General features: G+C 44.9%; 1 protein-coding gene across 2 annotated transcripts in view; it reads left to right on the forward strand.

Annotated features, from left to right (window-relative positions):
- Positions 1 to 4,492: 4,492 nt before the first annotated feature.
- LOC140201112 (uncharacterized) overlaps positions 4,493 to 23,318 on the forward strand; it is a 53,204-nt gene continuing 34,378 nt past the window's right edge. For both annotated transcript variants that reach the window (XM_072264725.1, XM_072264726.1), the window contains exon 1: positions 4,493 to 4,685. In XM_072264725.1, the coding sequence (XP_072120826.1) occupies positions 4,634 to 4,685 (52 nt within the window). In that variant the 5' untranslated portion in view covers positions 4,493 to 4,633. The remainder of the gene's footprint in view (positions 4,686 to 23,318) is intronic.

Here is a 23,318-nt window from a genome sequence, read left to right on the forward strand (position 1 = left end):
CGAAGCTGGGGATTTGGAACTCTGCTGTACCCACAAGGGTGGGTTGATCATCGATCCAGTGCACATCGAATGTGTGACTGTCACTTCATAGAATCCATAGGAGTGGATTAAGGAATGTCCTGTGGGACCACTCAAAGTTAACCTTTGCCTAGGTGTGTTATGTGGTAACCCCTTGAAGATGACATCCCTGTGACAGATTACTCTGGTGGTAATTTGTATGTGGATTTGGAACGGCTCGACAGAGGATCTTCGAAACTGGTATTTATTAATTACCATAGTGGAACCTGTGAAATTCGATGTAGTTGCCTTCTCTCTACATACTAACAAAGATAGTGGTTTTAACATCAAATCCAGACCTCAGTGTGAACTCTATTGCTGTTGGTTTGTTTCTAAAACGTTTCAGTTCGTAACAAAATAAATTCCACAGATTTACCACCCTCTGACTAAAGTAATTTCTCCACATTTCTGTCCTAAATAGAAACATAGAAAACCTAAAGCACAATACAGGCCCTTTGGCTGACAAAACTGTGCCGAACATGTTCTTACCTTAGAAATTACCTAGGGTCACCCATAGCCCTCTATTTTTCTGAGCTCCAAATACCTGTCCAGGAGTCTCTTAAAAGACCCGAGACATTTCTTACATCCTGAAGTCGTGCCCTCTTGTCCTAGAATCCCCTACCCTGGGAAATAACTTTCCCATATCTAAACATTTCAGGCCTTTTAACATTTGGAATGTTTCTATGAGATCCCCCCTCATTCTCCTGAACTCCAGGGAATACAGTCCAAGAGCTGCCAGATGTTCCTCATATGGTAACTCTTTCATTCCTGGAATCATTCTCGTGAATCTTCTCTGAACCCTCTCCAATATCAGCATATCCTTTCCAAAAAAAAAGGAGCCCAAAACTGCACACAATACTCCAAGTGTGGTCCCATGAGTAGCTTATAGAGCCTCAGCATCACATCTCTGCTCTTACATTCTATACAGTATCTCTAAAAATGAATGCCAACATTGCATTCGCTTTCTTCGCCATAGACTCAACCTGGAGGTTAATAACCTTCAGGGTATCCTGCACAAGGACTCCAAAGTCCCTTTGCATCTCTGCATTTGGAATTCTCTCTCCAACTAAATAATAGTCTGCCTGTTTATTTCTTCCATCAAAGTGCATGACCGTACACTTTCCAACATTGTATTTCATTTACCACTTCTTTACCCATTTCGATAAACTATCTAAGTCTCTCTGTAGGCTCTCTGTTTCCTCAAAACTACCCACTCCTCCGTCTATTTTTGTATAATCGACAAATTTAGCCACAAATCCATGAATCCCATAGTCCAAATCATTGACATGCATCATAAACAGCAGCGGTCCCAACACCGACCCCTGTGGAACTCCAGTGATAACCAGCAGCCAGCCAGAATAGGATCCTTTTATTCCCACTCTCTGCCTTCTGCCAATCAACCAATGCTCCACCCATACTAGTAACTTCACTGTAATTTCATGGGCTCTTATCTTGCTAAACAGCCTCCTGCGCGGCACCTTGTCAAAGGCCTTCTGAAAATCCAAGTACACCATATCCACTGCATCTCCTTTGTCTACCCTGCTTGTAATTTCCTCAAAAAATGCAGTAGGTTAGTCAGGCAGGATCTTCCTTTCAGAAAACCATGCTGGCTTTGGCCTATCTTCTCAAGTGCCTCCAGGTACTCCATAATCTCATCCCTAACTATCAATTCCAAATACTTTCCAACCACTGATGTCAGGCTAACAGGTCTATAGTTTCCTTTCTGCTGTCTCCCACCTTTCTTAAATAACGGAGTAACATTTGCAATTTTCCAGTCATCCGGTACAATATCAGAATCTATTGATTCTTGAAAGATCATTGTTAATACTTCCGCAATCTCTCCAGCTACTTCCTTCAGAACCCAAGGGTGCATTCCACAGGTCCAGGACATTTATCCATCCTCAGACTATTAAGCTTCCTGAGCACCTTCTCAGTCGTAATTTTCACTGCACGTACTTCACTTCCCTGACACTCTTGAATGTCTGGTATACTGCAGATGTCTTCCACTGTGAAGACTGATGCAAAATACGCATTTAGTTCCTCTGCCAGCATAATTTTCTATTGGTCCTATATTTACACTCAATTCTCTTTTACCCTTTATATACTTAAAAAAGCTTTTAGTATCTTCTTTGATATTAGTCACCAGCTTCCTTTCATAATACATCTTTTTAGTTTCCTTCTGCAAGTTGTTAAAAGCTTCCCAATCCTCTATCTTCTCACCAGCTTTGGCTTTCTTGTATGTCCTCTCTTCCGCTTTTACTTTGGCTCTGACTTCACGTCAGCCACAGTAGTGTCCTTCTTCCCTTTGAAAATTTCTTCTTATTTGAAATATATCTGTCTTGCACTTCCCTCATTTTTCACTGAAACTCCAGCCATTGCTTCTCTGCTGTTCTTCCTGCAAATGTCCCTTCCAGTCAACCTCGGCCAGTTCCTCTCTCATGCCATCGTAATTTCCCTTATTCCACTGAAATACCGACACATTCGAATTTAGTTTCTCCTTCTCAAATTTTAAAGTGAACCTGATCATGTTGAGATCACTGTTCAATAAGGGTTCCTTAATCTTAAGCTCTCTTATCAACTCCAGATCATTGCACAACACCCAAACCAGCAGAGACGATCACCTAGTGGGCTCAACAACAAACTGTTCTAAAAAGGCATCACTTAGACATTCTACAAATTCTCTCTCTGGCGGTCCAGTATTGGCCTGGTTTTCCCAATCCACTTTCATGTTAAAATCCCCAACGATTATGAAGACATTGCCTTTCTGACACACCTTTTCTATCTCCTGCTGTAATTTGTAATCCACATCCCGGCTGCTGTTTGCAGGCCTGAATAAAATTGCCATTAGGGTCCTTTTACCCTTGCTATTTCTTAACTCAACCCATAGAGACTCTACACCTTCCAATCCCATGTCATCCCTTTCTAATGAAAGAAGAGAGAGAAATTGCCTTTAAACTCAAGAGAGTTTACTGTTGATGTTTCTGTAGCAGGCAATTTCTTTTTTATGAGTCCAAGTTGCTAGCTTGACGCTCAACCCAGCACGAATGGAAAGCGTGCACGGGAGCCGGCTGGATTTGAACTCGGGACCTTCTGCCCCAAAGTCCTGTGCAGATGCCACTGCGCCACTAGCCGACATCCCTTTCTAATGATTTAATATTATTTCTTATACTCAAGGCCACATCACTCCCTCTGCCTACTAACATCTTTCCGATACACCATATATCCTTGGACATTCACTCCTAATGATAGCCATCCTTTAGCCAAGTTTCAAAGATTACCACAGCGTCATATTTGCCAATCTGTAGCTGAATCTCAAGATCATCCGTTTTATTTCTTCTGCTGCATGCATTCAAATTAACACTTGCAGTCCTGTATTTGTTGCTTGCTGTTGTAAATCGTCCCACTGGCTGTGATTATGCCTCATCTCCTGCCTGTCCTTCCTATCATCTCTGTTGCACACTATCTTTGATTTATTTCTATTTTCCCCTTCCTCAGCCTATCACACGGGTTCCCATTCCTTGCCAAATTAGTCTAAACCCTCCCTAACAGCTCTATGAAACTGCATGCTGAGATATTGGACCCCTTTGGGTTCAGGTGCAACCCATCCTTTTCGCACAGGTCATACCTCCCCCAGACAAGGCCCCAATGATCCAGAAACACAAAGCCCTTCCCCCTACTCCACTCCCTCAGCCATGTATTAATATGCTATTCTTGCACTCTCTAGCATGTGGCACAGGCAGATATCCTGAGATTACTACTCTGGAGGTCCGGCTTTTCAGCTTCCTACCCAACTCCCTGAATTTTCTCTTCAGGACCTCCTCCCTTCTTTTACTTATGTCATTGGTACCGATGTGTACCAAGACTTCTGGCTAGTAACCCTCTCCCCTCAGAATACTCCACACCCAATCCCATGCCCTGGCTCCTGGGAGGCAACACACCATGTGGGTATCTCTATCAAGCTGACAGAATCTCCTGTCTGTTCCCCTCACTGTGGAATCCCCTATGACTACCGCATTCCTCATCTTCCTCATTCCCTTCTGCACCACGGAACCAGGCTCAGTGCAGAGACCCGATTATCGTTGTTGTCTTCTTTCAGGTCACCACATTCCGCTCAAAAGCATCCAAAATAAGATAACGATTACTGAGGGGGATGGCCACAGGGGTGCTCTCTACTATCTGAGCTCTTCCCTTCCCTTCCCTGACAGTCACTCTTCAACTTCAGACAGAACCACTCAACTTCAGTCACACCTTAACCTCAGGCAGAACCACTTTTACAGTGGCCTTTCTGTTTGAGCCTGCCTTCTTTCCTTCCCTGCAAAACAAGTTTTAAGCTCTGCTCGGTTCTTTCCTCTGTGGCAAAAACAGTTGGGTAATAAAAGCAACCTTTCTCAGAAATAAGTCACTCGGACTGTGAAGTCTTATACCATAGGAAAGGCGAGTCAGAGGAACTACCCTCTCTGCTTCCTCTTTCTGTGCCGAAAATTACTACTGCAAGAAGCAAGTCCAGAGAGCTGAGCACATTGTTACAATAACTTTCTGTACATCCTGAAAACAGGGTAAACCCAACTCTGTTGAGATGAGAAACAAAAGCCTTCCTGCAGTGATCATTTTCCTGTGTGTATCTGTGGGTAAGTTACAGTGTGTTTCTGTGGGTGTGTACCTGTGTGTTTCTGTGGGTGTGTACCTGTGTGTTTCTGTGGGTACGTATCTGTGTGTTTCTGTGGGTACGTACCTGTGTGTTTCTGTGGGTACGTACATGTGTGTCTCTGTGGGTACGTACCTGTGTGTTTCTGTGGGTGTGTATCTGTGTATTTCTGTGGATACGTACCTGTGTGTTTCTGTGAGTACATGCCTGTGTGTTTCTGTGGGTGTGTACCTGTGTGTTTCTGTGAGTACATGCCTGTGTGTTTCTGTGGGTATGTGTCTGTGTGTTTCTGTCGGTATGTACCTGTGTGTTTCTGTGGGTGTGTATCTGTGTGTTTCTGTGGGTGTGTACCTGTGTGTTTCTGTGGGTACGTATCTGTGTGTTTCTGTGGGTACGTACCTGTGTGTTTCTGTGGGTGTGTATCTGTGTATTTCTGTGGATACGTACCTGCGTGTTTCTGTGAGTACATGCCTGTGTGTTTCTGTGGGTATGTACCTGTGTGTTTCCGTGGGTAAGTTAGAGTGTGTTTCTGTTGGTACGTACCTGTGTGTTTCTGTGGGTGTGTGTCTGTGTGTTTCTGTCGGTACGTACCTGTGTGTTTCTGTGGGTGTGTATCTGTGTGTTTCTGTGGATACGTACCTGTGTGTTTCTGTTGGTACGTACCTGTGTGTTTCTATGGGTGTGTACTTGTGTGTTTCTGTGGGTATGTACCTGTGTGTTTCTGTGGGTACGCACATGTGTGTTTCTGTGGGTAAGTTAGAGTATGTTTCTGTGGGCACGTATCTGTGTGCTTCTGTGGGTACGTACCTGTGTGTTTCTGTGGGTGTGTATCTGTGTATTTCTGTGGATACGTACCTGTGTGTTTCTGTGAGTACATGCCTGTGTGTTTCTGTGGGTATGTACCTGTGTGTTTCTGTGGGTAAGTTAGAGTGTGTTTCTGTTGGTACGTACCTGTGTGTTTCTGTGGGTATGTGTCTGTGTGTTTCTGTCGGTACGCACCTGTGTGTTTCTGTGGGTGTGTATCTGTGTGTTTCTGTGTGTTTCTGTGGATACGTACCTGTGTGTTTCTGTCGGTACGTACCTGTGTGTTTCTGTGGGTGTGTACCTGTGTGTTTCTGTGGGTACGTATCTGTGTGTCTCTGTGGGTACGTACCTGTGTGTTTCTGTGGGTGTGTATCTGTGTATTTCTGTGGATACGTACCTGTGTGTTTCTGTGAGTACATGCCTGTGTGTTTCTGTGGGTGTGTACCTGTGTGTTTCTGTGAGTACATGCCTGTGTGTTTCTGTGGGTATGTGTCTGTGTGTTTCTGTCGGTATGTACCTGTGTGTTTCTGTGGGTGTGTATCTGTGTGTTTCTGTGGGTGTGTACCTGTGTGTTTCTGTGGGTACGTATCTGTGTGTTTCTGTGGGTACGTACCTGTGTGTTTCTGTGGGTGTGTATCTGTGTATTTCTGTGGATACGTACCTGTGTGTTTCTGTGAGTACATGCCTGTGTGTTTCTGTGGGTATGTACCTGTGTGTTTCCGTGGGTAAGTTAGAGTGTGTTTCTGTTGGTACGTACCTGTGTGTTTCTGTGGGTGTGTGTCTGTGTGTTTCTGTTGGTACGTACCTGTGTGTTTCTGTGGGTGTGTATCTGTGTGTTTCTGTGGATACGTACCTGTGTGTTTCTGTTGGTACGTACCTGTGTGTTTCTATGGGTGTGTACTTGTGTGTTTCTGTGGGTATGTACCTGTGTGTTTCTGTGGGTACGCACATGTGTGTTTCTGTGGGTAAGTTAGAGTATGTTTCTGTGGGTACCTATCTGTATGTTTCTGTGGGTACGTACCTGTGTGTTTCTGTGGGTGTGTATCTGTGTATTTCTGTGGATACGTACCTGTGTGTTTCTGTGAGTACATGCCTGTGTGTTTCTGTGGGTATGTACCTGTGTGTTTCTGTGGGTACGTACCTGTGTGTTTCTGTGAGTACATGCCTGTGTGTTTCTGTGGGTATGTACCTGTGTGTTTCTGTGGGTAAGTTAGAGTGTGTTGCTGTTGGTACGTACCTGTGTGTTTCTGTGGGTATGTGTCTGTGTGTTTCTGTCGGTACGCACCTGTGTGTTTCTGTGGGTATGTATCTGTGTGTTTCTGTGGGTGTGTATCTGTGTGTTTCTGTGGGTAAGTTAGAGTGTATTTCTGTGGGTATGTACCTGTGTGTTTCTGTGGGTGTGTATCTGTGTGTTTCTGTGGGTGTGTATCTGTGTGTTCCTGTGGATACGTACCTGTGTGTTTCTGTTGGTACGTACCTGTGTGTTTCTATGAGTGTGTACCTGTGTGTTTCTGTGGGCATGTACCTGTGTGTTTCTGTGGGTACGCACATGTGTGTTTCTGTGGGTAAGTTAGAGTGTGTTTCTGTGAGTACATGCCTGTGTGTTTCTGTGGGTATGTACCTGTGTGTTTCTGTGAGTACATGCCTGTGTGTTTCTGTGGGTATGTACCTGTGTGTTTCTGTGAGTACATGCCTGTGTATTTCTGTGGGTATGTACCTGTGTGTTTCTGTGGGTAAGTTAGAGTGTGTTTCTGTTGGTACGTACCTGTGTGTTTCTGTGGGTATGTGTCTGTGTGTTTCTGTGGGTACGTACCTGTGTGTTTCTGTGGGTGTGTACCTGTGTGTTTCTGTGGGTATGTACCTGTGTGTTTCTGTGGGTACGCACATGTGTGTTTCTGTGGGTAAGTTAGAGTGTGTTTCTGTGGGTACGTATCTGTGTGTTTCTGTGGGTACGTACCTGTGTGTTTCTGTGGGTGTGTATCTGTGTATTTCTGTGGATACGTACCTGTGTGTTTCTGTGAGTACATGCCTGTGTGTTTCTGTGGGTGTGTACCCGTGTGTTTCTGTGAGTACATGCCTGTGTGTTTCTGTGGGTATGTGTCTCTGTGTTTCTGTCGGTATGTACCTGTGTGTTTCTGTGGGTGTGTATCTGTGTGTTTCTGTGGGTGTGTACCTGTGTGTTTCTGTGGGTACGTATCTGTGTGTTTCTGTGGGTACGTACCTGTGTGTTTCTGTGGGTGTGTATCTGTGTATTTCTGTGGATACGTACCTGTGTGTTTCTGTGAGTACCTGCCTGTGTGTTTCTGTGGGTATGTACCTGTGTGTTTCTGTGGGTACGTACCTGTGTGTTTCTGTGAGTGCATGCCTGTGTGTTTCTGTGGGTATGTACCTGTGTGTTTCTGTGGGTAAGTTAGAGTGTGTTTCTGTTGGTACGTACCTGTGTGCTTCTGTGGGTATGTGTCTGTGTGTTTCTGTCGGTACGCACCTGTGTGTTTCTATGAGTGTGTACCTGTGTGTTTCTGTGGGCATGTACCTGTGTGTTTCTGTGGGTACGCACATGTGTGTTTCTGTGGGTAAGTTAGAGTGTGTTTCTGTGAGTACATGCCTGTGTGTTTCTGTGGGTATGTACCTGTGTGTTTCTGTGAGTACATGCCTGTGTGTTTCTGTGGGTATGTACCTGTGTGTTTCTGTGAGTACATGCCTGTGTGTTTCTGTGGGTACATACCTGTGTGTTTCTGTGGGTAAGTTAGAGTGTATTTCTGTGGGTATGTACCTGTGTGTTTCTGTGGGTAAGTTAGAGTGTATTTCTGTGGGTATGTACCTGTGTGTTTCTGTGGGTGTGTATCTGTGTGTTTCTGTGGGTGTGTATCTGTGTGTTTCTGTGGATACGTACCTGTGTGTTTCTGTTGGTACGTACCTGTGTGTTTCTATGAGTGTGTACCTGTGTGTTTCTGTGGGCATGTACCTGTGTGTTTCTGTGGGTACGCACATGTGTGTTTCTGTGGGTAAGTTAGAGTGTGTTTCTGTGAGTACATGCCTGTGTGTTTCTGTGGGTATGTACCTGTGTGTTTCCGTGGGTAAGTTAGAGTGTGTTTCTGTTGGTACGTACCTGTGTGTTTCTGTGGGTGTGTGTCTGTGTGTTTCTGTCGGTACGTACCTGTGTGTTTCTGTGGGTGTGTATCTGTGTGTTTCTGTGGATACGTACCTGTGTGTTTCTGTTGGTACGTACCTGTGTGTTTCTATGGGTGTGTACTTGTGTGTTTCTGTGGGTATGTACCTGTGTGTTTCTGTGGGCACGTATCTGTGTGTTTCTGTGGGTACGTACCTGTGTGTTTCTGTGGGTGTGTATCTGTGTATTTCTGTGGATACGTACCTGTGTGTTTCTGTGAGTACATGCCTGTGTGTTTCTGTGGGTGTGTACCCGTGTGTTTCTGTGAGTACATGCCTGTGTGTTTCTGTGGGTATGTGTCTCTGTGTTTCTGTCGGTATGTACCTGTGTGTTTCTGTGGGTGTGTATCTGTGTGTTTCTGTGGGTGTGTACCTGTGTGTTTCTGTGGGTACGTATCTGTGTGTTTCTGTGGGTACGTACCTGTGTGTTTCTGTGGGTGTGTATCTGTGTATTTCTGTGGATACGTACCTGTGTGTTTCTGTGAGTACCTGCCTGTGTGTTTCTGTGGGTATGTACCTGTGTGTTTCTGTGGGTACGTACCTGTGTGTTTCTGTGAGTGCATGCCTGTGTGTTTCTGTGGGTATGTACCTGTGTGTTTCTGTGGGTAAGTTAGAGTGTGTTTCTGTTGGTACGTACCTGTGTGCTTCTGTGGGTATGTGTCTGTGTGTTTCTGTCGGTACGCACCTGTGTGTTTCTATGAGTGTGTACCTGTGTGTTTCTGTGGGCATGTACCTGTGTGTTTCTGTGGGTACGCACATGTGTGTTTCTGTGGGTAAGTTAGAGTGTGTTTCTGTGAGTACATGCCTGTGTGTTTCTGTGGGTATGTACCTGTGTGTTTCTGTGAGTACATGCCTGTGTGTTTCTGTGGGTATGTACCTGTGTGTTTCTGTGAGTACATGCCTGTGTGTTTCTGTGGGTACATACCTGTGTGTTTCTGTGGGTAAGTTAGAGTGTATTTCTGTGGGTATGTACCTGTGTGTTTCTGTGGGTAAGTTAGAGTGTATTTCTGTGGGTATGTACCTGTGTGTTTCTGTGGGTGTGTATCTGTGTGTTTCTGTGGGTGTGTATCTGTGTGTTTCTGTGGATACGTACCTGTGTGTTTCTGTTGGTACGTACCTGTGTGTTTCTATGAGTGTGTACCTGTGTGTTTCTGTGGGCATGTACCTGTGTGTTTCTGTGGGTACGCACATGTGTGTTTCTGTGGGTAAGTTAGAGTGTGTTTCTGTGAGTACATGCCTGTGTGTTTCTGTGGGTATGTACCTGTGTGTTTCCGTGGGTAAGTTAGAGTGTGTTTCTGTTGGTACGTACCTGTGTGTTTCTGTGGGTGTGTGTCTGTGTGTTTCTGTCGGTACGTACCTGTGTGTTTCTGTGGGTGTGTATCTGTGTGTTTCTGTGGATACGTACCTGTGTGTTTCTGTTGGTACGTACCTGTGTGTTTCTATGGGTGTGTACTTGTGTGTTTCTGTGGGTATGTACCTGTGTGTTTCTGTGGGTACGCACATGTGTGTTTCTGTGGGTAAGTTAGAGTATGTTTCTGTGGGTACGTATCTGTGTGTTTCTGTGGGTACGTACCTGTGTGTTTCTGTGGGTGTGTATCTGTGTATTTCTGTGGATACGTACCTGTGTGTTTCTGTGAGTACATGCCTGTGTGTTTCTGTGGGTATGTACCTGTGTGTTTCTGTGGGTACGTACCTGTGTGTTTCTGTGAGTACATGCCTGTGTGTTTCTGTGGGTATGTACCTGTGTGTTTCTGTGGGTAAGTTAGAGTGTGTTTCTGTTGGTACGTACCTGTGTGTTTCTGTGGGTATGTGTCTGTGTGTTTCTGTCGGTACGCACCTGTGTGTTTCTGTGGGTATGTATCTGTGTGTTTCTGTGGTTGTGTATCTGTGTGTTTCTGTGGGTAAGTTAGAGTGTATTTCTGTGGGTATGTACCTGTGTGTTTCTGTGGGTGTGTATCTGTGTGTTTCTGTGGGTGTGTATCTGTGTGTTCCTGTGGATACGTACCTGTGTGTTTCTGTTGGTACGTACCTGTGTGTTTCTATGAGTGTGTACCTGTGTGTTTCTGTGGGCATGTACCTGTGTGTTTCTGTGGGTACGCACATGTGTGTTTCTGTTGGTAAGTTAGAGTGTGTTTCTGTGAGTACATGCCTGTGTGTTTCTGTGGGTATGTACCTGTGTGTTTCTGTGAGTACATGCCTGTGTGTTTCTGTGGGTATGTACCTGTGTGTTTCTGTGAGTACATGCCTGTGTATTTCTGTGGGTATGTACCTGTGTGTTTCTGTGGGTAAGTTAGAGTGTGTTTCTGTTGGTACGTACCTGTGTGTTTCTGTGGGTATGTGTCTGTGTGTTTTTGTGGGTACGTACCTGTGTGTTTCTGTGGGTGTGTACCTGTGTGTTTCTGTGGGTATGTACCTGTGTGTTTCTGTGGGTACGCACATGTGTGTTTCTGTGGGTAAGTTAGAGTGTGTTTCTGTGGGTACGTATCTGTGTGTTTCTGTGGGTACGTACCTGTGTGTTTCTGTGGGTGTGTATCTGTGTATTTCTGTGGATACGTACCTGTGTGTTTCTGTGAGTACATGCCTGTGTGTTTCTGTGGGTGTGTACCCGTGTGTTTCTGTGAGTACATGCCTGTGTGTTTCTGTGGGTATGTGTCTCTGTGTTTCTGTCGGTATGTACCTGTGTGTTTCTGTGGGTGTGTATCTGTGTGTTTCTGTGGGTGTGTACCTGTGTGTTTCTGTGGGTACATATCTGTGTGTTTCTGTGGGTACGTACCTGTGTGTTTCTGTGGGTGTGTATCTGTGTATTTCTGTGGATACGTACCTGTGTGTTTCTGTGAGTACCTGCCTGTGTGTTTCTGTGGGTATGTACCTGTGTGTTTCTGTGGGTACGTACCTGTGTGCTTCTGTGGGTATGTGTCTGTGTGTTTCTGTCGGTACGCACCTGTGTGTTTCTATGAGTGTGTACCTGTGTGTTTCTGTGGGCATGTACCTGTGTGTTTCTGTGGGTACGCACATGTGTGTTTCTGTGGGTAAGTTAGAGTGTGTTTCTGTGAGTACATGCCTGTGTGTTTCTGTGGGTATGTACCTGTGTGTTTCTGTGAGTACATGCCTGTGTGTTTCTGTGGGTATGTACCTGTGTGTTTCTGTGAGTACATGCCTGTGTGTTTCTGTGGGTACATACCTGTGTGTTTCTGTGGGTAAGTTAGAGTGTATTTCTGTGGGTATGTACCTGTGTGTTTCTGTGGGTAAGTTAGAGTGTATTTCTGTGGGTATGTACCTGTGTGTTTCTGTGGGTGTGTATGTGTGTGTTTCTGTGGGTGTGTATCTGTGTGTTTCTGTGGATACGTACCTGTGTGTTTCTGTTGGTACGTACCTGTGTGTTTCTATGAGTGTGTACCTGTGTGTTTCTGTGGGCATGTACCTGTGTGTTTCTGTGGGTACGCACATGTGTGTTTCTGTGGGTAAGTTAGAGTGTGTTTCTGTGAGTACATGCCTGTGTGTTTCTGTGGGTATGTACCTGTGTGTTTCCGTGGGTAAGTTAGAGTGTGTTTCTGTTGGTACGTACCTGTGTGTTTCTGTGGGTGTGTATCTGTGTGTTTCTGTGGGTGTGTACCTGTGTGTTTCTGTGGGTACATATCTGTGTGTTTCTGTGGGTACGTACCTGTGTGTTTCTGTGGGTGTGTATCTGTGTATTTCTGTGGATACGTACCTGTGTGTTTCTGTGAGTACCTGCCTGTGTGTTTCTGTGGGTATGTACCTGTGTGTTTCTGTGGGTACGTACCTGTGTGCTTCTGTGGGTATGTGTCTGTGTGTTTCTGTCGGTACGCACCTGTGTGTTTCTATGAGTGTGTACCTGTGTGTTTCTGTGGGCATGTACCTGTGTGTTTCTGTGGGTACGCACATGTGTGTTTCTGTGGGTAAGTTAGAGTGTGTTTCTGTGAGTACATGCCTGTGTGTTTCTGTGGGTATGTACCTGTGTGTTTCTGTGAGTACATGCCTGTGTGTTTCTGTGGGTATGTACCTGTGTGTTTCTGTGAGTACATGCCTGTGTGTTTCTGTGGGTACATACCTGTGTGTTTCTGTGGGTAAGTTAGAGTGTATTTCTGTGGGTATGTACCTGTGTGTTTCTGTGGGTAAGTTAGAGTGTATTTCTGTGGGTATGTACCTGTGTGTTTCTGTGGGTGTGTATGTGTGTGTTTCTGTGGGTGTGTATCTGTGTGTTTCTGTGGATACGTACCTGTGTGTTTCTGTTGGTACGTACCTGTGTGTTTCTATGAGTGTGTACCTGTGTGTTTCTGTGGGCATGTACCTGTGTGTTTCTGTGGGTACGCACATGTGTGTTTCTGTGGGTAAGTTAGAGTGTGTTTCTGTGAGTACATGCCTGTGTGTTTCTGTGGGTATGTACCTGTGTGTTTCCGTGGGTAAGTTAGAGTGTGTTTCTGTTGGTACGTACCTGTGTGTTTCTGTGGGTGTGTGTCTGTGTGTTTCTGTCGGTACGTACCTGTGTGTTTCTGTGGGTGTGTATCTGTGTGTTTCTGTGGATACGTACCTGTGTGTTTCTGTTGGTACGTACCTGTGTGTTTCTATGGGTGTGTACTTGTGTGTTTCTGTGGGTATGTACCTGTGTGTTTCTGTGGGTACGCACATGTGTGTTTCTGTGGGTAAGTTAGAGTATGTTTCTGTGGGCACGTATCTGTGTGTTTCTGTGGGTACGTACCTGTGTGTTTCTGTGGGTGTGTATCTGTGTATTTCTGTGGATACGTACCTGTGTGTTTCTGTGAGTACATGCCTGTGTGTTTCTGTGGGTATGTACCTGTGTGTTTCTGTGGGTACGTACCTGTGTGTTTCTGTGGGTATGTGTCTGTGTGTTTCTGTGTGTTTCTGTGGATACGTACCTGTGTGTTTCTGTCGGTACGTACCTGTGTGTTTCTGTGGGTGTGTACCTGTGTGTTTCTGTGGGTACGTATCTGTGTGTCTCTGTGGGTACGTACCTGTGTGTTTCTGTGGGTGTGTATCTGTGTATTTCTGTGGATACGTACCTGTGTGTTTCTGTGAGTACATTCCTGTGTGTTTCTGTGGGTGTGTACCTGTGTGTTTCTGTGAGTACATGCCTGTGTGTTTCTGTGGGTATGTGTCTGTGTGTTTCTGTCGGTATGTACCTGTGTGTTTCTGTGGGTGTGTATCTGTGTGTTTCTGTGGGTGTGTACCTGTGTGTTTCTGTGGGTACGTATCTGTGTGTTTCTGTGGGTACGTACCTGTGTGTTTCTGTGGGTGTGTATCTGTGTATTTCTGTGGATACGTACCTGTGTGTTTCTGTGAGTACATGCCTGTGTGTTTCTGTGGGTATGTACCTGTGTGTTTCCGTGGGTAAGTTAGAGTGTGTTTCTGTTGGTACGTACCTGTGTGTTTCTGTGGGTGTGTGTCTGTGTGTTTCTGTCGGTACGTACCTGTGTGTTTCTGTGGGTGTGTATCTGTGTGTTTCTGTGGATACGTACCTGTGTGTTTCTGTTGGTACGTACCTGTGTGTTTCTATGGGTGTGTACTTGTGTGTTTCTGTGGGTACGTATCTGTGTGTTTCTGTGGGTACGTACCTGTGTGTTTCTGTGGGTGTGTATCTGTGTATTTCTGTGGATACGTACCTGTGTGTTTCTGTGAGTACATGCCTGTGTGTTTCTGTGGGTATGTACCTGTGTGTTTCTGTGGGTACGTACCTGTGTGTTTCTGTGAGTACATGCCTGTGTGTTTCTGTGGGTATGTACCTGTGTGTTTCTGTGGGTAAGTTAGAGTGTGTTTCTGTTGGTACGTACCTGTGTGTTTCTGTGGGTATGTGTCTGTGTGTTTCTGTCGGTACGCACCTGTGTGTTTCTGTGGGTATGTATCTGTGTGTTTCTGTGGGTGTGTATCTGTGTGTTTCTGTGGGTAAGTTAGAGTGTATTTCTGTGGGTATGTACCTGTGTGTTTCTGTGGGTGTGTATCTGTGTGTTTCTGTGGGTGTGTATCTGTGTGTTCCTGTGGATACGTACCTGTGTGTTTCTGTTGGTACGTACCTGTGTGTTTCTATGAGTGTGTACCTGTGTGTTTCTGTGGGCATGTACCTGTGTGTTTCTGTGGGTACGCACATGTGTGTTTCTGTGGGTAAGTTAGAGTGTGTTTCTGTGAGTACATGCCTGTGTGTTTCTGTGGGTATGTACCTGTGTGTTTCTGTGAGTACATGCCTGTGTGTTTCTGTGGGTATGTACCTGTGTGTTTCTGTGAGTACATGCCTGTGTATTTCTGTGGGTATGTACCTGTGTGTTTCTGTGGGTAAGTTAGAGTGTGTTTCTGTTGGTACGTACCTGTGTGTTTCTGTGGGTATGTGTCTGTGTGTTTCTGTGGGTACGTACCTGTGTGTTTCTGTGGGTGTGTACCTGTGTGTTTCTGTGGGTATGTACCTGTGTGTTTCTGTGGGTACGCACATGTGTGTTTCTGTGGGTAAGTTAGAGTGTGTTTCTGTGGGTAAGTTAGAGTGTGTTTCTGTGGGTACGTACCTGTGTGTTTCTGTGGGTGTGTATCTGTGTATTTCTGTGGATACGTACCTGTGTTTTTCTGTGAGTACATGCCTGTGTGTTTCTGTGGGTGTGTACCCGTGTGTTTCTGTGGGTACATGCCTGTGTGTTTCTGTGGGTATGTGTCTGTGTGTTTCTGTCGGTATGTACCTGTGTGTTTCTGTGGGTGTGTATCTGTGTGTTTCTGTGGGTGTGTACCTGTGTGTTTCTGTGGGTACGTATCTGTGTGTTTCTGTGGGTACGTACCTGTGTGTTTCTGTGGGTGTGTATCTGTGTATTTCTGTGGATACGTACCTGTGTGTTTCTGTGAGTACATGCCTGTGTGTTTCTGTGGGTATGTACCTGTGTGTTTCTGTGGGTACGTACCTGTGTGTTTCTGTGAGTACATGCCTGTGTGTTTCTGTGGGTATGTACCTGTGTGTTTCTGTGGGTAAGTTAGAGTGTGTTTCTGTTGGTACGTACCTGTGTGCTTCTGTGGGTATGTGTCTGTGTGTTTCTGTCGGTACGCACCTGTGTGTTTCTATGAGTGTGTACCTGTGTGTTTCTGTGGGCATGTACCTGTGTGTTTCTGTGGGTACGCACATGTGTGTTTCTGTGGGTAAGTTAGAGTGTGTTTCTGTGAGTACATGCCTGTGTGTTTCTGTGGGTATGTACCTGTGTGTTTCTGTGAGTACATGCCTGTGTGTTTCTGTGGGTATGTACCTGTGTGTTTCTGTGGGTACATACCTGTGTGTTTCTGTGGGTAAGTTAGAGTGTATTTCTGTGGGTATGTACCTGTGTGTTTCTGTGGGTAAGTTAGAGTGTATTTCTGTGGGTATGTACCTGTGTGTTTCTGTGGGTGTGTATCTGTGTGTTTCTGTGGGTGTGTATCTGTGTGTTTCTGTGGATACGTACCTGTGTGTTTCTGTTGGTACGTACCTGTGTGTTTCTATGAGTGTGTACCTGTGTGTTTCTGTGGGCATGTACCTGTGTGTTTCTGTGGGTACGCACATGTGTGTTTCTGTGGGTAAGTTAGAGTGTGTTTCTGTGAGTACATGCCTGTGTGTTTCTGTGGGTATGTACCTGTGTGTTTCTGTGAGTACATGCCTGTGTGTTTCTGTGGGTATGTACCTGTGTGTTTCTGTGAGTACATGCCTGTGTGTTTCTGTGGGTAAGTTAGAGTGTATTTCTGTGGGTATGTACCTGTGTGTTTCTGTGGGTAAGTTAGAGTGTGTTTCTGTTGGTACGTACCTGTGTGTTTCTGTGGGTATGTGTCTGTGTGTTTCTGTCGGTACGTACTTGTGTGTATCTGTGTGTTTCTGTGGGTGTGTATCTGTGTGTTTCTGTCGGTACGTACCTGTGTGTTTCTGTGGGTACGTACCTGTGTGTTTCTGTGGGTATGTGTCTGTGTGTATCTGTCGGTACGTACCTGTGTGTTTCTGTGGGTACGTATCTGTGTGTTTCTGTGGGTACGTACCTGTGTGTTTCTGTTGGTATGTACCTGTGTGTTTCTGTGGGTACGTACCTGTGTGTTTCTGTGGCTACTGTGGTGAGGGTTGCATACTGTGACGCTCTGGAGGGGGTGTGGTCGACAGCCGCCTGCATCTCTAATGACCTGTGCTGTTTATTGTTCTTGTGTTAAAATGCTTTTGTGGGAATATGGTGGGAAATTTCAGTTCATTTATTGTTACATTTTAGCTTGGGTTATGCAGTTACTTGCTTGTGTATTTGTGGGTCACTGTAGCTGTAATCGGGGTGTGTGATGGTCACCTCCCCCGTCGGTGTGAGACTGGTTGGGTTCACTCTGCGGGTCAGTGCCCAGTCCGTTTTGTGTTTATCACAATATAATGTTTGTTGAGTTCAATGAACTTCATCGTCTGTCGCTGTGGACCAAATGCTCGCCTCATTGGTGTCAGGGGTATTTCTTTTGCTACTTCTTTACACATTCCCCTAAACTCTACTCTTTATAAAACTGAACAAAACTTTCAGTATCCTGCTGTATATTATTGGCTAGCTTGCCCTCATATTTCATCTTTTCCTTTCTTATAGCTTTTTAAATTGCCTTTTGTTGGATTTTTAAAAATTCCCAAACATCCAACTTCTCACTCACTTTTGCTACTTATAAGCCTTTTCCTTGGCTTTTATGCAGCCCTTAACTTCCTTTGTCAGCAACAGTTGCCTACCCCTGCCATTTAGAACTTCTTTCTCTGTGGGACATACCTATCCTGCGCCTTGTGAACCATTCCCAAACACTCAGCCATCTCTGCTCTGCTGTCATTCCCACCAGTATCCTCCTCCGATCCACCTAGGCAAGCTCCTCTCTCATGCCTCTGTAATTCACTTTATTCCATTGCAATACTGACACATCTGACTAATGCTTCTCCTTCAGAATTTCCTGTATGAATTCAATCAAATTGTGATCACTGCCTCCTAAGTGTTCCTTCACTTTATGCTCTCTAATAAAATCTTAATTAAAACACAACACACATCCTATGATAGCCTTTCCTCGTGTAGGCTCAAGCACAAGCTGCTCTAAAAATCCATCTCATAGGTATTCAACAAATTCCCTCTCTTGCGATCTAACATCCACCTAATTTTCCCAATCCCCCTGCATATTGAAGTTGCCCATTACAATTCTGTCATTACCCTTTTCACATGCCCTGTCCAGCTCCCTCTGCAATCTCAACCCCACACCTTGGCTCCTATTTGGAGGCCTATATGCGATCCCCATAATGTTTTTTTTACGCTTGCCCTTTCTTAACTCCACCTACAATGATTCAACATTCTCTGACCCTATGTCACCTGTTTCTAAAAATGTAATTTCTCTTACCACCATATCCACAACACTGGCTATATCTTCCTGCCTGTCTTTTCAATACAAAGCATATCCTTTGATATTAAACCCCCAACAATTACCTTCTTTCAGGCATGACTCATTATAGTGATGTATCTCCAATTGTGTCACGTTCATCCATTTTATTCAGAATGCTATGTGTATTTAAATACAGCACCTTCAGTCCTGCATTCTTCACCCTTTTGAGATTTGCCTCTTGGTACAATTTAACTATTTGCACTGTTTACATTTACAGTATACCCAATCATTTATACCCGCTGCAAAGTCCATGGTTATGATATTTCAAGGATGGCTGCATACCAAAATGCTCTACTTTCTCTGCACCCATGATTTTGTGGCTCAGCACAGCTCAAACACCATCTATATGTATTGGCCTGGTTAATATTTTTACTGCTGTGCTGTGAGGTATTTCATATTAATAAATTTTCTGTAAAAGTAGTGTGTCCAGCTGGTATAATGCTTTGGTTTTGGCTAAAAGTGAGGGGCAATGTTGGTCAACTTAGGAATGTTGTGTCAGCCAATCAGGATGGTGGAATTCGGCGAGTGTTCTAGAGAGAGCTGGGCAGAGAGAGATTTGTGACAGACACTGGTGGGGATCCTGGTCTTTTGGCGGGAGCTGTGGTAGAGAGAAGGTCGGGAGAGATGCCCAGAAGATTTGATCCAACGGGAGACGCCATTGCAAGGAGTGCTTTGTGGAATGAAAGAGGTCAATATGGGAAGATCTAACTGTGACTGGTGATGAGAATTCAGTGCCGTGAGTTAATGGTTATACCCAGTTTTCGGACAATACGAGTTGCAATAGTCATGTGCACATTTAGACTGTTCTAGTTGTAATGAGCCTTTTTATTTTTATATTTTCTTTACTTCCTTTAATAACTGTTTTCTAAATATAGTTAAATATACTTCCTTTATAATTTTATGCTGGTGTATGATTTGTCATTTTGTGGCAACCAGTAATTCTGTATGGGCAGTACTAGCATTTGCTCAGATCAAGGTTTGGTTAATCGAAACATCTCAACTTTCTTGTTTGGTTGAACCCCAAATCATACCGACCCTCAGCAGATATTGTTTATGAAAGGTATCCTTCTGACCGTAGAGTCACTAGGCTATTAGCAGAGTTAGCTATTGAGCCAAGTTTGCATATGAGTCCAGTGAGTGGGTTACCCTTGTGGGGACTTCTTCTGAGTATCTCTTGATGCTATGTGAATGCTTTTTAAGAAGTCAGAGGTATCAAAGGTTTCAAACGTTTTAAAGGTACATTTAATGTCAGAGAAATGTATACAATATACATACTGAAATGTTTGTTCTTCACAACCATCACAAGAATGAACGACAGTTAAATGTTAGAACCCCAAAGTCCCCCTCAGCTCCCCTCCCTCCCGCGCGTAAGCAGCAGCAAGCAACAATCCCCCCTCCCCCCACTGGCAAATAAAAGCATTGGCACCCGCCACCGAGCACTCAAGCGTGAACAAAGCAACAGTAAACACACAGACTTGCAGTACTCCAAAGACTACATTTTTCACCTGGCATTCGACATACCACAGGCTCCCTCTCTCCCTAATAAGGGAGAGAGAGATGTCTTCATTTCACAGCGATAGGGGAGACATAACAAACATCTCACTGGTTTATGATGTTAAAAATCCATTGCGTTGCTTTTTTCGAGCTCTGCCCATAGATCTCGGATAGATAGCCATAGATCTCACGACTCCCCCAATGGCACACAGATCTCCTGCTGTGACATCGACCTTTGATCTGCCCGTCTCCAGAGCCCCGAGATCCTAGGCCTCCAAAGGCAAGCTGAACTCTTAGGCTGAGCCCTCGGTATGCCAAAAAACGGCCAGTCCTGAAACTCTGAGAGTGGGTCCGATTCCCGCAAAGAACTGTAGTCAGCGTGTAACTCCAGGTCAGGATCTTCAAAAGAACCCTGAAAGGGAAAAATAGAGATATTAAAGATGGAAATAGAACTGTTTCTGAAGATGCAAGCAAAAGAGCCACCGTTAGGCACCATTAACCCTCCTAAGCTCACTTAATTGATTAACTGTTTTGTGTATTTAAGTCTGTGTTTAAACTTGTGTCGGGGAAAGTGATTATGGTACTTCATTATGTACACCACAGTGATTAAGGTTTGGTGTGATTTGAAGTGTTTATCCACAAATAATGCTTATGGTCTGAGCGAGTGTATATCTGAAGTCCTGATGAACTGCTACTGAAAGTGCTGGGTTCTGTGAAAGTATTGTGGAAAGTTATGCTGGAGAATGGTGGTTTCATCAATTTGCTGGTAAGGATGTGGTTGTCGTCCTGGCTAGCAATGTTGTAACTGAAGCCGCACTGCCTGGTAGGATCAGGGCACCTGGAGAGGTGGGCCATGGGCAGTCCGTATTTTTAGAGAAGGTGGACGCATACTTGAGGTTGAAGGCGTTAAAGATGAGTTAAAGTCGTGCTTTAGCAGCAGGAACTGCAGTGGGGTAAGCAGGCAGCCCTGGGGGACGCCAGTGCTCTGTGTGATGACATCAGAGATACAGACCAACTGTGATCCCTTCATCAGGAAGTCGGAGATCCAGTTACAGACATCCACCATAGGTAGATTCTCACAACAGCTTTTGTGAAATTATTATATTGAAAGCAGAACTGAAGTTGATGAAGAACATTCTGACAGAGGAGGTATTATTTTCCAGGTGGGTCAGGACTGTGAGTGGAGGCAATGTTATCGTCAGTGGATCCATTTGGTCTGTATGCAAAATGGTAGATGTCCAATGTGGTGGGACAACTGGTATTAATACAGTTAATGACCAGTCACTCAAAGCACTTCATTATTTCACAATCTGTGCCTCGGAATGGTGTTCATTGAGGCAGGACACATGCAGTTTCTCAGACACTGGGATGATGCTGGTGGCCTTGAAGCATGCGGGAATGATGTTCTGATCCAGGGAGATGTTGAAGATGTCAGTGAGAACATCTGCTAGATGAGCTGCACAGTCTCTGAGCAGACAGATAGGTATGTTGTCAGGCCCTGCAGCTTTACTGGGATCTTCCTCACATCAGCTGTGGCCAGATAGAATGCCCGCTCCTCGGAGAGAGAAGATGCCATTCTCGTCAGCATGTTGTTTACTGCATCAAAGGTTTATACATAGAGGACGTTCTGCCTGTCAGACAGAGAGGCACCACAGTCATTGACATTCAGGGTGTTCTAATATCCTATTGTGAACTAAATGCTCTGTCACAAGTGCTATGTGTCCCTGGTGTCACAGAAATGTTTGTAGATGTTCAGTGTTCAACTGCCATATTATCCTATTCTTACCCTCAATGGCCCACAGACAACAACTCACACAATAAACTGGAATAGTATTTACTCCTTACAATAATGGCCAAATTTACAGGTCGGAGGGCTTCTCCGATCGATTTCAGCTTTCCAGGAATGTCGCCACTAACAGCTACTCACTGACCATCAGCAACGTGACGGTCACTAACTCTAAACTTTACATCTGTGACATTTGGGAGTCAGTCTTTGGAAAGGGAACCCAGCTGAATGTGACCAGTGAGTACTTCATGTTGGTTCTGTTTTCCAGTCACGTCCCTGTATCAATGAGTAATGATGATATTGTATGTTCAGTTTCACAGAAACAGCCGTTATTACAAGTTTATAAACAGCGGCCCAATCTTAATGTGGATAAAGATTCACTGCCTGCCGAGCTGAGGGGTACTTAGGGATGGAGAATAAATATCGGCATGGACAGTGACATCAACGTCCCGGGAATGGAGAAAAGCTTTTCAATTTCCTTCCAAACTCCCCATATTGGCTGTTCAGTTCAAGTTCAATTGTCATTCACCCACACACACGAAAACGGCCAAATGAAACAGTGTTCCTCTGGGGCCAAGGCTCAGAACACAGTGCCAACAGCACACGGCACATATAGTCATGGTAGCAGAACAACATACAGTCCAATATAGCCCAAGTCCCTGAGAGGCATAGCCTGTAGATTGATGGTCCTAGTCCAGCTTGTCTTTCACTGGACTGATCCTGTTTCACAAGCATGTTGGTATCAATGTGTACCCACAACTTCTGGTTGTTCAAACTCCCCCTTTAGAATGCAGAGAACATACATAGAAACATACATAGAAAATAGGTGCAGGATTAGGCCATTCGGCCCTTCGAGCCTGCACCGCCATTTATTATGATCATGGCTGATCATCCAACTCAGAACACCGCCCCAGCCTTCCCTCCATACCCCCTGACCCCCGTAGCCACAAGGGTCTACTCCCTCTTAAATATAGCCAATAAACTGGCCTCAACTGTTTACTGTGGCAGAGAATTCCACAGATTCACCACTCTCTGTGTGAAGAAGTTTTTCCTAATCTCGGTCCTAAAAGGCTTCCCCTCTATCCTCAAACTGTGGCCCCTCGTTCTAGACTTCCCCAACATCGGGAACAATCTTCCTGCATCTAGCCTGTCCAATCCCTTTAGGATCTTATACGTTTCAATCAGATCCCCCCTCAATCTTCTAAATTCCAACGAGTACAAGCCCAGTTCATCCAGTCTTTCTTCATATGAAAGTCCTGCCATCCCAGGAATCAATCTGGTGAACCTTCTTTGTACTCCCTCTATGGCAAGGATGTCTTTCCTCAGATTAGGGGACCAAAACTGCAGACAATACTCCAGGTGTGGTCTCACCAAGATGATTCAAAATGTTGGCATCTGGGAAGCATCATCTTATCTGAGAGTCTTTGATGAGTTTGCTTGGAAATGAAGGTGGAATTAATTCTGAGCAGAAGGTCAGACAATGGGCTGGTTGGTGTCTGTGAAAGGAGGCAAGGAAAAATGGGATGAGTCATGTAGACGTGTAGCATTTAGGCAGGGCATGGTCACACGGTCCTGTAGGAAGCAGGTGATGGACAAAGAGGCTGTGAGATCTGTCTCCACCTGGTGTGAAAGGTTAAATCCTGAGACAACAATGTTCAAACACAGAGAAAACCAAACCTCTCACTACACCGTGTGTCCTGTACACGGCCTCCTGTGAACTGCTTTTCTGTCCAGGTCCCTCTCTGTGCTACAGATGCAGGGGAACATGAGGAAAGAAGCAGCTGTGGGCCATTCAGCCCCTCATGCTGAATCTGCTGTTCAGCAACATCAAGGCTGATATTTGAACGTGTTGTACTTTACCCACATCTCTAGTTCAACTTCATACATGAAGCTATTTTCATGTCTGTGTTGAATCTATTTAGCCAGCAAAACTAAGGGTTCAGGCATATAATTCGCTGAAACTGGCAA

This window comes from Mobula birostris, chromosome 8 (assembly GCF_030028105.1).
Source record: "Mobula birostris isolate sMobBir1 chromosome 8, sMobBir1.hap1, whole genome shotgun sequence".
Lineage (NCBI taxonomy): Eukaryota > Metazoa > Chordata > Chondrichthyes > Myliobatiformes > Myliobatidae > Mobula > Mobula birostris.